We start from the raw sequence: 18,159 nt of genomic DNA on the forward strand, positions 1-18,159 counted from the left end.
TTTGCTGAATCCATTCCACAAGGTATTTAAATTTACTAACACGGTTTATCGTTCCATATTTGATGTTAAGTTGTGCCGTATCATCTTTGATATTTGACATTACTTCTGTCTGTTGAAAGGAAATTTGTAAACCTGTTTGTTCTGCTACTTCCTTCAACACATTGATCTGTTCTGTTGAACTTTCGAAATTTTCTCTTAGAAGGGCTATATCATCAGCGAACGCTAAGCGATCTATTTCCACTCCGTTTTTCTTTGTCCCAATCCTTACGGGTTTGTAAAGGTTTCTTTCTTTTAACGTTTTTCGCCACTCCTGTATTACCTTCTCAAGTACGCAGTTGAACAAAAGAGGTGACAGCCCATCTCCTTGTCGAAGCCTGTCTTGGTCTCAAAGGGTTCAGAGAGACATGCGTGGAATTTTACTTTGGATTTGGTATTAGTTAGTGTTGCCCTTATTGTCGCCAGCAGTTTCTCATTGACTCCCATTTCTGCAAGGATGTTAAGCATTACATCACGGTCGATGGAGTCGCATGCTTTCCTGAAGTCTACAAATGTAGATACTGTACCGGTTACGAGCGGTACATGCCGTATTTTTTGGCGATTAATTATATTTCATCTTCACGCAAGACATTCACTGAGAACTTGATTTGTTTACGCTCGGAGAAGTCAGCTGGCTTGAGCCAGCGACAGCTGTGTGTGTGACCTAGCTGCAGGAACAAGATAAGCCACCCGCCTGACGCCACGTGTAGCCTGCCTGATCTGGTATGTCACCCCTTCGCGAACATTCGATGTCGAAATTTTTAAAACTTCTATTATATAATCGCAGCGACTCGAGAGATACGTCATATTGAAGAGGATCACATAAACGTCTCCAATTGTGAATCTCGAGTAAATCCGTCGAGGGATTCTCCAGATAATCAACTTCAAATATATCACGCTATCCGATGATGTAGGAGACCAACCTGAATATAAGGTGAGCTCACTTGACCCAAATCAGACAGTCATAGCTGGGAGTCCAGCCTGACTCTCCACGCTGCAACATTACTGCTCGTCGAAGTGCTGGCCAAGTCTATCTTCGAATTGTTCAAAGTCTTCGTATTCGACTTAAACTCTGACAGTCGAGTTGAACTTTGAAACTTTGCGCGTGTTGGAACTCTAATTGTGACAAGTCGTGTATTGGACTTAGGTGCTAACAGTTGAGTTGAACTTATAGTCTGTGCGCATGTAGAAACTTCTCGATGTGACCCACTTTCATAAATGTGGAACTTAGTTTATTACCACGTTGCCATTGTGGAACTTAGTCTCTGAACAAATATTATTAATTTCAATCTGACACTACTGCGATATATTATGATATTCTTTTAAAATCTCAGTCAGCATAACTTAGTCTCTGAGCAAATATTATTGATTTCAATTTGACACTACTGCGATATACTATGAACTGTGATATTCTTTTAAAATCCCAGTCAGTATAATTTCATAATTAAATAAGAGTGTTTATATAAGTGTTCAAACTTTACCACTAATGTTAATGCAAGAGATTACCTATTGTAAAAGGTTTACTCGTGTGCTTCGACACAAGTGGTTCATTCTGAATTCAAACTGTGTTAATGTACAACGGTACTTGCCAACTTTCATATATTTCAATTTAAGAGTTGAAGTGAATGTTATTCGATTCAAACAGAACTACCTTCTGTACTGTGTATTATTCCTTCTTCAAAGTGTTAATGATTAGTTCATGACTGACAGCAGTGTCTTGTGATAAACTCTTGAGCAGTCGCATATTTTATTTTATGTCAAGTGCGCCCATCTTTCCGTGGAGTGTAACCACTAACTGTGCCTAATCATTTCTAACATTATTTTTCATCAAAGTGTTTATTATTTCATGACTGACAGAAGTGTCTTTGATAAACTCTCGAGCAGTCATACATTTCTTTAAATGTCAAGTGCGATCTTATTTAGTGGAAAGCCACCAAGAACTATGCCTAGTGCGTGAACAATTTAATTTTCATTATTCCTATTCATGAACTATGCTGTATTTCTTTCCAAACTTGATACTATCCGCATCTTCATCTTTAATGGACTTTAATTCTGTCTACAAGGGATTAAGAGAATTCGACTGCATACTACGATAATATTAAATTAAACACTGCTGTTAAACAAATATGTCGGGGGACTGTGCAATTGTGAACACTCGTGTGTGTTAAGTGACGAGTGAATACCCTGCAACATCGTCCGACGTCGTCGGAGATCGTCGGAGAACGTCGGAGACCGTCCGGAACATCAAAGAGTCGAGCTCAATCCCATGTCGAGCCGACCTGGGTGTTGCAGTCTCATCTCATCGTAACGTGAGCAGCCCACAGGACAAGTTCCAGTCCAGTTCAACACGGTGACCTGGCAGCACGGGTCATCCGATAGGTGACATTGAAGACAACAAATATCTTCAGTGAGGTGATGTGCACTACAAATATGAATTTTTTCTGAATAAAACTCTATTCTTCAATCTATTTGAACGTTCTCTTTTAGATAGGACCTTTCCTCCTGTACCAAGTCCCAGCTAGAAATTACCTCGTACTGCCTTGAGGTATACTTCATGCCAACTAAAAAATAATTGATAAAGTCAGGCTATAGTTACTGGTACAATACATAGGTTCGACCTCTCAGCATATGGTATATTATTATGGTTTTTTGGTTAAGTATTTGTTCTGCACTTGATCGGCCTTTCCGAAAACCTGCTTGGTATTCCCCGAGTGTGTGTTCAACTTGCTAGTCTTTCAAGGACTGGTAGCGGCAGGATCTTGTAACCTACTGACAGAAGAGAAATTCCACGGTAATTATTCACATCTCTTGTATAAAGGATGGGTCAAGGCTAGCGTCCAGTCCTCTGGTAGTTGTTCTTTTTCCCATATGTCTACAATGGTTTGGTATAGGATGTCAATTGCTTCTTCCGGGGCATTTTTCCACAATTCCGCAATCATGGAGTCTTCACCAGGAGCCTTGTTATTTTTTGTCTCATTATGTGGCGTTTGATTTCATCAAGATTTGGTGGAGAAGATTGCAGGTTTTGGCTCACTGGTTTGTTTGTTTTGATGGGGTTGGCTGGTCTTCCACAGTTTAGAAGATTGTTAAAAATACTTAGCTAAGATTTCTCAGTTCTCTTCATTTGATGTTGCAAAAGTTCTATCTTTCCTTAGAAAGCAAAGGTGTAACGTTCCAGACGTCACAGTGTAATTATGTTAATTTTATTATATGTAATTAATTCAGGAATTTAACGTCATGATATTTATCTTGGTATTTAATTGTATTATAATTCATGGTTGATCATTTGCTCACTATCATTTCATTACTTTGTAACTACGACTTGTAAACGAGGGCTGAATATCCTAATATTCACTTAGATTCTTGCGACATTCGTTTAAATTTAACTTGCAGTAGATTTCCTCTATCTTGCCACATCACCGAGGAAGAAGGAAGGACAAATTTAGACATCAAATTCTGGGAAAAGCGAGCACGTGTTCAAGCGTTATAACGACAGCTACCGTACTTCGACCAGAATAATTCAAACTGATCACCGCCTATATTTTCAAAGGAGCGTCATGTTGCCATGGGTACTGAGTGAAAGGGCTAATAGAAGAACAGTTGATATCATGGTTAAGACCCATCAACTCTAATATCTGGAGTGGGGAGAGACGTGTCAACTGATTGGACCACGTGTAGCGACCTGTAATTAGAGCCAGAGAAGGTTATAAAAGGGCGTGTTGGAGCTCTTGGCTTCATTCTTCGTGACTCTTCTTGATTCTGCATTCATTATTATTATTCTTCTGGATTCTTGATTCTTCGATCTTGTATATCGCTGTAGGTCTGTGAACTTGTCTTATGGTTGTTGTACCATAGTGGACTAGTGTGATAGTTTATCACTTCTACATTAATTACTTCATTACCACGACGTGGTACTTAGGAATTGCTGAATGAGGGGTGTATAGCCACTCTCATCAGGAAGTACGTACAGCTCGGCTACTAGACCGGTTTGTACCAGTCTAAGACAATAGGTAGTATTAAACTAAATAGAAATGAAACTTCAGGGCACATTTTCAGTAAAGTTGGAAGGATTATTAATTGTGTATCCTCTCCACATAACCCAAGGAGGTTTTTCTAACTATGACTTAGGGCTCATCTCCAATATATGGGATAGAGCATAATAGGGAGTGTTAGTGTCGAAGCCATCTTCCAATTAATGGTCGGTGCACTTAGCAAGGCAGGAATGGTACTTAGCTGCAGATGAAGAGATCTCAAAGACGACCGGTGATGTTCCAGCTACAAGGATGGAAGCTTTCCAAGGACCAGCAGAACATGGTGAGCAAGCGAGTTAAAAATATTGAAAGTTTTCGCGAAGTAGAGTCATTCAACTTTTTGTTAAATTCATTTCCTATTTTAAATTCAGTTCTCGTTAAACCGTCGTCATTTATATTCAATATAATAAATAGTATTTTCCTAGTTCACTTTAATCAATCTGCCTTAATTAGCCTTTTGATTTCTAATTCTCCTGCTTAATGATTAGTGCACTATCACCCCACCCCTGTGATAAGAGTCCGTCCAAGCTTGATTATAAATTTTTATCTTTAAGTCATCAACTTAAAGATTGGCGCCCTTAGCTTGCATGGTTGCATTTCTCGTTCAATGATTGTTCTCCGAGAGGGGAAGTCACAAATGGAAGGTGCCTTGTATCCTTGTACTTTTTAAAATTTCTGAAGAGTTCACGGGTCTCACCTCTATGCAAGTCTTGTTCAATTTTGTCTAGTAGTTCCTTTTTATACTTGCGTTTCTCACTGCGTGTTATTTTTGCTGTTTGTGCTTGTTGTGTTTTGTACATCTTCCAATCTTCTTCTTTTTTCGATGGGTAATACTTTTGCCAGGCTTTCAGATGATCCCTTAAGGTCTTCTCGCAATTATCGTTCCACCACGTACGCTTCTTCTTCTTGATTTCGGCCACTCCTTTTGCAGCTTGTATCATCTGTTTTATCGTGCTGTTGGAGTCTTTTTCCACTGGTTGGGCAAGTTTTTTGAATTCATTCTTTCTCTGAGCTTTTTTGTGTCAAAGCGAATTATGGTAGGTTTGTTCTTCTTTTTGGTGAGAGGGATTGGCCGAAACTTGATTACTGATACGTAGTGATCTGAATTTATGTTTATTCCCTTTATTATGGTAACGTTCGTGATTTCCGGACTCTATCTTCGAGATATAGCAACAGGGTCTGTTTGGAATTCTCCTATTGTTTTGTTTGGGCATCTTCATGTCATCTGTTTTCTTGGTAAGTGATGAAAGTGTGTTGACATCAGTTGGAAGTTATTGTTATCACATAGTTCAACGAGGCGTTCTCCATTCTTATTGGTTCTTTTGTGTGCTGGGTACAGCCCAACAACTTTACTGTATTTTCGTTCACGTCCCACCTGTGCATTAAAATCACCCGTTAGAATCATGAGGTGGTGTTTCGGGATTTTCGCTAACCTGGCATCCAGGACGTTCCAGAATCGAAGTGTACCTTCCAGGTTTTTTTTTTGTCTTGTTCATTAGTTGGAGCAAGTGCAATGTTTTATTTGCACAACGCAGGGATAGTAGGCATAACCTATCATTAACAGCTTCAAAATTTGAGACTGACCTAAGGATTCTGGTTTTGACAGCAAAAGCTGTATCGAAGATAGGGGTGTTTTTCATTACTCTCGTATGGGATCTGCTCTTGAAGAACCGATACCCTTCAGACTCAAACGTATCTTCGTCAGTGAAGAGAGTTTCTTGCAGAGCCATTACTGCGATTTTATTTTCGTGGAGGGCGTTGGTCAGCTGTTTCATCTTACCAGTTTGTATTAGACTGTTTACGTTGACCGTTGCCAAAAAGTCTTAGATATGCGTTTCTGCTTTCGTGACTTTTCAGGACATCCAAGACGCTCCGACTCGTCTTTAGCATAATCCGAACGGGATGCATGCGTCGCTTGTCGGCGACGGTGGATTTCTTTGAAACGTTGCCACCTGGGGTATTAACTTCATGTCTTTGTTTTACCATCATGCTTGAGAAGCTTTAGCTTAGCTTGAAGCAAATTGCTCATTCTGAATACAATCAAGGTTGTTAGCCCTGAAGGGCCTCATTATTATTATTATTATTATTATTATTATTATTATTATTATTATTATTATTATTATCTGATGAATTTCTCAAATGGTTGTTAGTAAATCTATGGTGTACAGTTAATGAGTGCTTAGACACTAAGTGACCCGACCGCAAATAATTTTGTCCTACTTCTGAAAACCACGTTTTATTGTAATACACGACATTCTTCAACAGTTTCTTACTTAGCTGAGTAAATTATAATTTTATTGTTGTGTTACATTATTAGTCCCGTTTTGTTTGTCATTGCTCTCTTTTAACTCGCAGTTCGAAAAGAATACTTAAATATTAATACTGTTTGTATGTATTCAGGAAACTCAGGTAAGTTAGTGGTAACTGCATTTCTTGAAGCAACGATTGGCTAATTTTCAAACTATGGAACTTCACTTATATACGCAGCAATTATGAAGAAATGCCTAGTTATATGTTTCCAGTTTTGTTGTTTATTTTGCTACTAGTTTAACGTCGCACTAACACTTCGAAGGTTTTCGTTGACGTAGGTATGGGAAAAGGCGAGGATTGGGAAGGTAGCGTACATGGCATTAAATAAGGTACATATTAAGCATTTTCCTGCTGAGAATATGGAAAACCACCGAAAACTATTTTCATGGCTACCGAAGGTGGGATTCAAACCCACCATCACCCGAATGCAGGCTCACAACTACGCGATCCTAACTGCATGGCCAACTCGATAGGTCGTTCACTTTTTGAAGATGAGACTCCTCCCGGTGTCTTTAATTGTTACACGTTTCCAATTACTTGATAAATATGCACATGGGAAATACTGTAAAATGTATTGACATCAGCGGCGCAGTCGGATAGTCTTTGGCGTGTTTTATCCTCGTTGAAGACAGCAGAAATCAAACATAGTGTTTTTGACTCCCGTCACGTTAAGTACGGAGTGAAATGCCGATAGCCTGCCCTTAGCAGTTAGAATGTAGTATGTATGACGATCTCTTATGAAGTGAGATGAATCTCCGAAACGAGTTTTACGACTGAATGGCCCTTCCTGACGTCAACTTGATCAGAGGAGTTAATGAGATGAAATTAATGACGTGATGTATGGTATTACGAATGGAGAGGTTGAATCCCGGTGCCGGCACATAGCCTACTCCTGTCGAATAGCGAATCACCTACAGCGTCATATGCTCCTCCCCGCGGGAAGAATTCACTATTTCGTATAAACGTTATTGTGTTCTTAATTCATCAGTCCATAGATTATTTGATGCAGCTCTTCATTCCACCCTATCCTGTGTGAATCTTTTCATTTCTACGTAAATACCAAATCCTACATCTGCCCTAATCTGCTTTTCATATTCATATCTTGGTCTACCCCTACCGTTCTTACCGCCAACACTTCCCTCAAGAAAACAACTGAACTCTTCTTGGCTGCTTTAAGATGTGCCGTAATATTCTATTTGTCTTTCTAGACAAATTTAACCAACTCCTGCATTTGCTCCGTTTGGTTTGGTGTTGATATTTCTGTAGTCACCTGACCAAAAATCCCGCTCTTCCTTCCTACGTACTTCACTTATGCAAGCTACATCTTATACAAGCTACACCCTTTTCAGATTCTCTAACCTACCACAACGATTCAAACCTTAACATTCCACGCTCCGACTCACAGAATGTCAGTATCCATCTTTCTGTTGATTGGTCCCTCTCGTGTATACCACTCGAGGAGATCCTAATGGGGACTATTTTACCTCCAGAATATTTTACCTGGGAGAGAGCCATCATTAATACATCATTCATTCGTACAGAGAGACCTGATTATCCTCTGGAGTTAGTTACGGTTATAGTTTCCCGTTGCTTTCAGCCTGTACTGTAGCAGTATCAACAGAGCTAAGCCATGTTAAGAATTACTACAAGGCCATATGAGTTAATCATCTAGACTGCCGCACATGCAACATCCCGAAGGCTGCTACCGCCCTTGCGATGAACCATTCGTTAGTCTGCTCTCTCGACAAATAATTATCCGATATGGTTGCACATGCGGCTCAGCTATCTGCTTCATTGGGACGCACGAGCTTCCCCACTGTGACAAGGTCACATGGTTCGCAGGGGAGGATAAACGTTCATATTATTATATTTTACAAACATAACTATGAACATATAAAATCACATTTTTACGGAATACCGCATTTACACGGCATTACACACTGCAAGTTACACACGTCTAGGGAACGGAGAACATTCGACATGAAAATTATAACACTTAAGGAAGCTCTTTCCTTTTCAGATGAACTTCATACTTTTCGTGAATATCGTAAGAGTTCTGCTTTCCAAGCTTCGATCGTCGATATGCGAGGAATCGAAAACCTACAGGTAAAGATTTCTCAATGAATTTTTTATGTAATTGGTATTAAAACAGAATCAAATTCCAGTGTCAGGAGTTGAGACAGTTCTCTTTTTTTTTTTTTTTTTCAATTTTGTTCTCTGATGTTCATAAAAGCTATTTTACATTAATGAATCTATCTCATAACAAGAAATATACACCTTGATTTGACATGTTTCAGTGATAATTTCTTTACCTTTCTTACTAATGATTTATTTAAAATCTAAAATTATTCATGACATCAAATTACTTGTTAATTGTCTGACTCGTTGGCTGAATGGTCAGCGTACTGGCCTTCGGTTCAGAGTGTCCGGGGTTCGATTACTGGTCGGGTCGGAGATTTTAACCTTCATTGGTTAATTCAAATGGCCCGGGGGCTGGGTATTTGTCCTGTCCCCAACATCCCTGCAACTCACACTCAACACACAACACTATTCTCTACCACAATAACCTGCAGTTACCTACACATGGCAGATGCCGCCCACCCTCACCGGAGGGTCCGCCTTACGAGGGCTGCACTCGGCTAGAAATAGCCACACAAAATTTTTATTATTATTGTTATACTTGTTAATTGCAGGCGATGGGCGAAATCTACTCTGGTTCTCGTTCCACTGTTTGGAGTTCACTACATGTTGTTTCTTGGTCTTTCTTACTCCATGGGAGTAAATGAAGCAGTCGAACTGGCCTGGCTGTTCTGTGACCAGCTCTTCGCCTCATTCCAGGTAAAAATAGCAAAAAATGATTTCGTACAGATCGATTATGAGGTTGATTACAAAATTTGAAAACAATAAACCTAGGAAGTGTCTATTTGGTTAATTTTCACGAAAATGTACAATCTTCTGGAACCCCTTTAGGTATCATCCCCATAGAAACTAACAACCTAAAACTATACTTAGTATAGGCCTATTAAATTATTATCATGCACTCTGAATTTAAACTTGAAGTAGGCCTATGTCTATTAATATTTCACATGTACTGGTAAAACACAAATATTATATTGTCCGATATGGTTGTACCTGCGGCTCGGCTATCTGTTTCACTGGGACTCACACGCTTCCCCACTGTGTCAAGGTCACATGGTTCGCAGGGGACGATAAACGTTCATAATATTATATTTTTCAAACATAACTATGAACATATAAAACCATATTTGTACGGAATGCCGCAAGTTACATGGCATAACACACTGTAAGTCACACATGTCTAGGGAGCGGAGAACATTCGACATGAAAACTATGACACTCAAGAAAGCTCTTTCTTTTTCAGATGCACTTCATACTTTTCGGTAGAACTGGGAATGAAGCAATATTACTCACATATTTGCTTTTAAGTAAAGAATAGCACAAAATAAGAACTTTGTTTAAATATCCGCCAGTCGCACTGTTGTGAAAAGTACTACAGCACCTTGTTTAACGGCATGAAAACAAAATTAGATAGAAATGAAGATGGTTGTTATTGAATTACATTCTTCATCTGAGCTAACCGCACTGTATCGAATGAGAGTAAAGAGTACTGTAATGAATATGATGAGTAGGCAACTTGTACCATCGCCCCCTGCCCTCGAAATATTTGAGTTTATACAGCTGAATTTTTCTAGCACTGAAATCCGTTACTTTCTCGGATAAATATTACATTTCGTCCAGAACAATGTTAATAATTTAATGAAATGAGAAAGTAATGAGTAATGAGATGAATTACAAATGAGTAATTTACTTATCTTTATTGTTGTACTGTAATATTGCAGTTCACACTTACACCAGCACTTCCTATGATTGTAAGTAAACTGAGATGTAACAGCTTCAGCTGGTATTTAACCACGTGCAGGTATATATGGCATTTAATTGTATGAAGGCTTCCCACAAGTGTATGGCCACTCAAAAAGAAAATGAATGTGTGGTATTGCGTATTAATTGCATTTAATATTTTATCAGAATTAATTGTAATTTTTATCACAAAGTAATTCACCTGCCCTGAAGATACAAACGCTCCAAATACCCACAAAAAACATTACATTTAAAGGTTCAATTTTTTGCTGAGAAAAGCGTACCTCTGAGGAACTTACACAATACCATTCACTCATTCTTCTTTTGAGGGACTATACAAGCAGTCGTAAAGGAAACGGCTGAGCAATCACAAGATGGTGACCGAGTGAATATAAAGAAAACTATTTCCAACATATAAGTCTGAGATTCCATTTTCTTCATCCTGTGTATAACATTCTTTAAAAGTAAGAATCTTTTTGTTAAATTACGACTTTCTGGAAAACTCGCAAACATATCAGGCTGCAGGCCTTCTGAAGATCTTTGTAGAAACGTAAATATGTCCATTGCTCTATCATCTAAGGGTGAAAGAAGAACTATTCTGGATTGTTTCTAAGGCTGCCTGAAAACCTTCCTCTCTTGAACACTGATTTTTTCCTTTTTTTTTTGCTTTTACATCGCACCGACACTGATATGTCTTATGGCGACGACGGGATAGGAGAGGCCTAGGAGTGGGAAGGAAGCGACTGTGGCCTTAAGGTACAGTCCCAGCATTTACCTGGTGTGGAAACGGGAAACCACGGAAAACCATCTTCAGGGCTGCCGACAGTGGGATTCGAACCTACCATCTCCCGGATGCAAGCTCACAGCTGCGCGCCTCTAACCGCATGGCCAACTCGCCCGGTAAAACACACTAATTGGAGCGCAACAGATATATGAAATATCCATAGTTGGGATACAGTCAAAATATTCGTCCATACTTTAGAAAATCGAATTTCTCGCATTATTGTGTCTATAATTCTGGTGCGGCACCTTGACTAAATCGTAGGTATCGCGGCTTACGGTTCAGAGGGTCCTGAACTCCATTTTCGGTATGGTCGGGGATTTTAGTGACATCTGGTTCATTCCTCTGTCTCGGCGACTGAGTGCGTCCCACTCAATACGCACCTCATCATATATATGTACAACACACCATACTACCAACAATTACAGAAACTCCTACTAGTGAATACGTCTCTCCACATGGGGCTGGCGTCAAGATGGAAATCTGGCCATAAAACATGGCCAAGTTCACATTTACGTCACAGATCGCACACGCGACCCGTGCAGGGTACGGGAATATTGGTAGCAGAAAATTGAGATTATACATTGCAGACAGATGTCCAACCCACTGGCATACATATCTTCCATTCGTCATTGTTGTTTACAAATCAACTAGCTGCATAATAACTTATGAGAATAACATTATAGAATTTTTGTCGAATTGTTTTAAAATTGAAGGCGTACATTTTCTGTTTTGATGTAAAATTCACTCATATTTTGTTCTGTGATATTTTCTCCTCTTTTAACCACGTTTTCTCTGCCCCTATAGGGATTTTTCGTGGCCGTCCTCTATTGCTTCTTGAACGGCGAAGTTCGCTCAGAGCTGGCCAAGAAGAAAGGATGCTACTCGTGCTCTGAGTTGCTGAATTCGCTTCCACTCTCTGGGGGAAAGCGTATGTCCAATGACAACCTCAGTATGAATCATTCCCGAGCCAGGGACCGCAGCAAAAACCCTCGAGCATCATGCTACTCCAGTACATCCTTCACGACAGTGAGCGTCGTGCCTAACAGTAACTGCTGTCTCAACAAGAAGAGGGCGTCTGCTGTAATAGGCCGAGCCGCTGTTTATGGATCACGTCACGGGAGCTTGGAGGACGTCAAGCAACATTCGCCAGAGAAAGATACCATTGTAAGTCCAACAACGGGAATATCTTGATTTCTATTGTTGATTTTAGGGTTATGCAAGAAGGGCCCATGTGTCTCGTGAACTAAAACTGTGGATGCTTCAAAGTTGGAGGGCCCATATTAATAAAGTCTTTAAGTCTATTTTTTTTCAATTTTCAAGGGAGTAGTAAACAAGTTCCATACTCAAAATCTGTCTTGACATAATTATGTCTTTCGGCAGGGGTCATTTGAATTTTTGCGTCACGAAATTGACGATCCTAGTAACCGTGCAGGCTGTGATATGAAGTAGTGATGGATGGCCATGACTAGGATGGTGGTGGTGATGATTATTGTTTTAAGAGAAAGTACAACTAGGGAACCAACCTCTATGTAACAGTAATCAGAGAGAAAAACACGGAAGAGATCCCATACTTCAAAAAATGAAGGTATCGGCCAGAGAAAGACAACGGCCACGAATGGCGTGAAAATGAAAGACTCCCTAGGCCTCGAGTGCTCTAATAACTTAGAGGTCGGAAAAGAACAAGAGTTGACCAAGGGAGGTCGGATAGAGTAGATGAAAGTGAGGTGCCTGACACAAGGGGAAGCAATGACAGAGCTCAGCTCACACTCTCAAGTTGAGAGCCCCTGGGGACCTTTTAGTCTCCTCGTACGACAGGCATGGGTTACCTTGGGTGCTATTCTACCGCCCCCACTCACACGGAGACCAGGACTAATAGACATATAGAAGGCTAGTTTAGCGAAGAGACCTCACCTCATACTCTAGAGAACATTATTTCATTCGTGGTACTCTCATAGGCCCTGAGTCAGTTTCCCCTTTCAATGTACTAAATCCTACACTTGTCGGCTCCTAATTCCATACAGATATCTCTAAAAACGATTCGTTAAATGTAACTAAATTAATCGTTACCAATTTCAGTTTTATTGAAAGACATATTTATGATCATTTGATTTTCCCAAAGGGACATTTGATACAATTTTGTCACTTTTATGGTCTGATTTTTCTGTTACAGGCAAACATGATTAACAAATTTTAAGATAACTAAAACCTGTTATCAGTAGTAAAATGTAGTTTAAAAATTCAAATAACTTGTGGATTTGGTGAGTATTTTGCTTTATAATGTTTCTCAAGGCCGTACCCAGGAATATTTTTCTCGGGGGGGGGGGGGTAGGCTTTCTGGGCGGGGCGGGTGGTGGTGTGGGGGGAGGGGGGGGCTCCAGAAGCAAAAGCTATAGGAACAATAAAATACCCTGTTGATGGGGATGGTAGAATACACGGAGTATAGTTCATTCACAGAAGCTTACAGACTGAATTCTGAAAGACATGAAAACTATCAATAATAGATTATGTATGTATGTATGTATGTATGTATGTATGTATGTATGTATGTATGTATTGAACCCATGACCTTTGATGGACCAAAGGGTTCAGTAAGTATGTATGTATGTATGCATTTTTACGCCTCTTTTCACTTGACTTACTTTTCGTCTATGTAAATTGTATCACGCCTAATTTAGCTTTCAATCTTTCATCAGGTCACCACAAATCCATGTCGAACTGGGAATCATAACATTGGTTCAAATTAAGATCTTCACATGACCACATTGTTTGCTTCGGAACCACCTGAATTAAGGCTGTTGAACACCATAGACAAAGAGAACAAGATTTATTCTTCCCACGGATAACACATGCTTTGCAGTTTCTTTTCAACAAGACTAATGATACACCTTATGATCTATACGCCTCAAGCTGAACTATTTCCTTGTGTATCAAGACTTAACAAGTGGGTTACCTTCTCAGATTATTATAGAATGTTACATTAAGGTCAGGCGCACCATACTCTCATCATATTGTAACACAATTTTAACTTGTTACAGTTTAACATTTTTCATTATATTGCTGTCATGTGTTTTATACTTTTTTGATTAGTTGTGATTTGCTTACTTGATTCACTGGCTCATGATGACGCGCAATGTGCGTCGAAACTAGCACCATTCTTGTATAAAACGACATGTGTTCAAACTCACATCAATAAATGGTCATTATATTAAAAATGTGGATCCTTAGTACGAGGGTTGGTGCAAAAGTCATGGCAACTACACTACCGCTCTTAATTTCAATACACCCAATAATTGAGATCTAGTTCTCTGTAGATAAGGTCTAATACCGTGGGTACGGTTGAGTAAACAAAGGAAATAGTACAACAGTAGTACACATGTCATGATTTTTGCTTGTGGTCATCGAGATACAGTAGTATCCAACAAACAATGTTGTGTACATAAACGTTATGTACTTATCGGATATGTTTGTTTAACTATTTGCCGACGGACGTCGCATTTGGTGCACCTGTGTTGCTCCCTGAAGTGATGTAATATCTGCAGCGCACTACAAGCACTGCTACAATACATAACATGTGGTTCCTGCATGTAGTTCCTTCGTGACAGTTGAAGTGTGCACATCGCTAGTATGCCTCCACGAGTGGAGATATCCATAGAAAAACGTGCTGCAATTGTAGCACTTAGCCAAGTAGGTTTATCTATTCGCCAAATTGCGAAACAGTATAGTGTGTATAAAGGGGGAGTGCAATAAATCCTTCACCGCCAGAAGCCAACAGGAGCAATAAGGACATACCACGACGAGGACGACCTCGTAAAACAACTAAAAGTGATTATAAATATAATCGAATTATCAGTAAGAGAAATATATTCAAAATAGCGTCCCAAATTCGTGCAGAATTTGTATAAATGAACACGACAACAATATCTGTTGCAACAGTAAAAGGGAGACTGAGAGAAGCAGGCTTGAAAGGATGTGTCACAGCAAGAAAACCAATTCTATGACCCATAAATAAAGAGAAGAGACTTGAATGGGCTAGAAAACATCGTAATTGGACGTCGGAAGAATGGATAAACGTGTTGTTCACCGATGAATCGAAGTTCGAGATTTTTGGAACCAGAAGGAGAATATTTGTTCGCCGATTTGTAGGGGAAAGGGTAGCCCAGCAGTGTGTTCTACCTACAGTTAAACACGGTGGAGGTTCTTTTATGGTTTGGGGATGTTTTGACGGAGATAGTGTTGGCGACATTGTGAAAATAGAAGGATGTATGGATCAGAAGCAGTACCACCGCATATTTCAGTATAATGCAGTACCAAGTGGATTGCGCTTAATAGGCAAAGGGTTCACCTTACAAAAGGATAATGACCCAAAACATCGGTCGGCATACTGTACGAACTACTTTGCATCAAAGGAAAAAGAGAAAGTACTGAAAGATACGGTATGTCCGTCCCAAAACCCCGATTGTAATCCCATTGAAATAGTCTGGGATGAAGTGGACAGAGGTATCAGGGAAGTTAATATATCCAGCAAGGAACATCTCTGGAATATTGTTAAGGATGTGTGGAATCATATAGATTCACGATACCTACAAAAATTGATTGACCGCATGCCTAGAGTTTGTGAGGCAGTCATTAAATCCAAAGGAGAATACTTTGATGAAAGTAAAATATTATGACTGTGATTGTCTTATATATGTGTAAGTTAATATAATTATCTTTTGTGAGAAATAATGTTTGATTTGTGTTGTAAATCTGAAATACCAGGATGTATTGAAATTAATAAGCGGTAGTGTATTGTTTTCTTGAAGATACCAGTCGGGTTGGAAAATGAGACATATACTGACGAAAGGACAAGGTAACTACATGTGTGAACAATGAATAGCACTGAAATATCGCAACACACTAATTTATTACGGTAGTATACAGGGCAATATGGCCTTCCCGGTGCAAAAGAATGACAACACAGTACACATAAAGTTGACATGACAAACGTGGGCCTAAAGACCCTCAAAGTAGTCCCCTGCTACTGACACCACACGCTGCCAACGATGTGGGAGGCGCTGAATACCATCTGCCTCAGCATTTGCCACACCTTGTGTGAATCGGGTCACCTGTTGGCGCACAGCATTAGCAATGTCCTCTCGTACTGCAAACCACCTACCACGCAGTGGCTCCTTAATCTTTCGAATGAGATCAAAGTCACAGGGCGAAATGTCGGGAGAGTACGGTAGGTGCTCCAATTATTCTTCCCATCCCCAACGTCGCAGTACCTGCCCTACACATTCTGCTTTATGTGATTTTGCATTGTCGTGCAGGATTATTTCACTGTCCACAAGATCCGGACGTTTCTCCCTAACGACAACTTCTCACCAGGAAGTCCCTGTGGTACTGTGCGGTCACCGTTCTGCCATGTGGAACAAGGTGGCAAACAATGACACCCCTGACGTCATACGCGACGATCATCATCAATTTGACTGGGGAAGGAGTCTGACGGAGCTTCTGCCTCCTTGGTGATCCAGCATGTCGCCACTCCACGGACACCTTATAAACTTCAAAAGCAGTATTTACTGTAATTTCTGCCCGACAACCTGTTACACGTTCATCTATAAATAATGACAATTTAAACAGGGGTTATGAGTACCCATTCTAAATGGCCTTAATGTACAAAATATAAGGTTTAAGACGATCGGCCATGAACAAAATGCTAGGAGACGAAACTCTTGCACTCCTTTTGATAAACACTTAAAATCCTAACTGATCTTATGGCCCGAAGTTGCAGAGGCTTAGCCTATACTACAGAGGGGTGACTAGATGCGAAATATTAAATACCAAAGCCGTGTGAATAATTTAGAAGTTTAGAAAATCTTGGTCACCCCATACGAAGTTGAATGGGAATTAACAGAGGGTGAACACATTTTATTCCCTAAATTTCCGTCTTACCCAGCAGAGATTTGAACAGAGTCCTTAGACTTGCTTAAAATTTACATTTAAACTTTAGAATTTTACATTAAGGAACGAAGTTTGAAACTTTCCCTTAAAGTTAACTGCCTGGAGCTATTACATTTTACGAGATGTCTTCCATTATCTTGAGTTGTTGTGCCTTCCGACGGCGGCAAGGCTGCCCCTGCATCCTATTGCGCAGTACGTACATACATACACACGCTAGACCGGAGCGATGAAGATGGCAATAAAGCTCTAAAGCGACCAGCTTTTATAGCAACTCAGAGGGGAAAGTTCCAGAACTCTCTTGAGCTAGGCTGAATGTCTGTACACACCCCCAGTTTTATTTGGCCAGAGAAAAATACATACATTTCCTGATTGGTTAATAACTAAGGAAGGCGTAGAAGTGCTGATAACCTTAGCACATAAAAAGTGTACAAACGCTTAAGTTTTACAAACATTGAAAATTATAAATTCCCTTAAAAATTTATTGTCCGTAATCCCGCCAGAGGGGGCACATAGGCAGATAGTACAGACATATAAAGGTTCAAGGTCCAAGTATCTTCAGTTACATACTGTATTATTATTACTATTACTATTATTGTCATTATTATTATTATTTAATTCAAATGTTAATACAATAACACTAGAACCGATCTGTTTCCTTCTTTTTAGGGAAATGGACTTGCAAGTTTGCCAGGACAAGCAAGAAGAGGACCGAGATCAGATTGTCATGATAATAATGAAATAGAACTTCAACGTATGTCAGAAAGTACACAGTGAAGAATATGCAGTAATTTTATGGCTACTGAGAATATGGCTACACTAGTTGCTCATAACTTAGGAACTTTTTCTCGGTTATTAAGTGTATCAGTAAGGAGTGTTTGGATTTTTTAGCGGAAATGTAACACTCGCGCTAGTTATGACAAAAATGGTACCTGCAAAAGCTTGTTTATATCGGTTTTAACGTAAAATGTTATTTTTAAACTATCTTAGTGGTTACGCATCACAACATATACATGCCATTTTACTTTCAAGTCCACAGCCCGGAGGCTAGGTAGATTCTTCAAGATCACCGCATTTGGTTATGTATTTGTAGAAGGAACTAAACGAAGTACTACGAGGAATAATATACAACGTAAGAAATTAGAATATTGTGATTGCGGGTTGAAGAAGAACCTACAC

The 18,159-nt window shown here is 39.6% G+C and overlaps 1 protein-coding gene across 1 annotated transcript in view; it reads left to right on the forward strand.

Annotated features, from left to right (window-relative positions):
- Positions 1–17,911, forward strand: part of LOC136866752 (secretin receptor-like) — a 341,576-nt gene extending 323,665 nt beyond the window's left edge. The window contains exons 10-13 of the mRNA XM_068227043.1: positions 8,398–8,483; positions 9,071–9,215; positions 11,845–12,204; positions 17,650–17,911. Of these exons, the coding sequence (XP_068083144.1) occupies positions 8,398–8,483; positions 9,071–9,215; positions 11,845–12,204; positions 17,650–17,757 (699 nt within the window). The 3' untranslated portion in view covers positions 17,758–17,911. The remainder of the gene's footprint in view (positions 1–8,397; positions 8,484–9,070; positions 9,216–11,844; positions 12,205–17,649) is intronic.
- Positions 17,912–18,159: the final 248 nt, after the last annotated feature.

This window comes from Anabrus simplex, chromosome 3 (assembly GCF_040414725.1).
Source record: "Anabrus simplex isolate iqAnaSimp1 chromosome 3, ASM4041472v1, whole genome shotgun sequence".
NCBI lineage: Eukaryota > Metazoa > Arthropoda > Insecta > Orthoptera > Tettigoniidae > Anabrus > Anabrus simplex.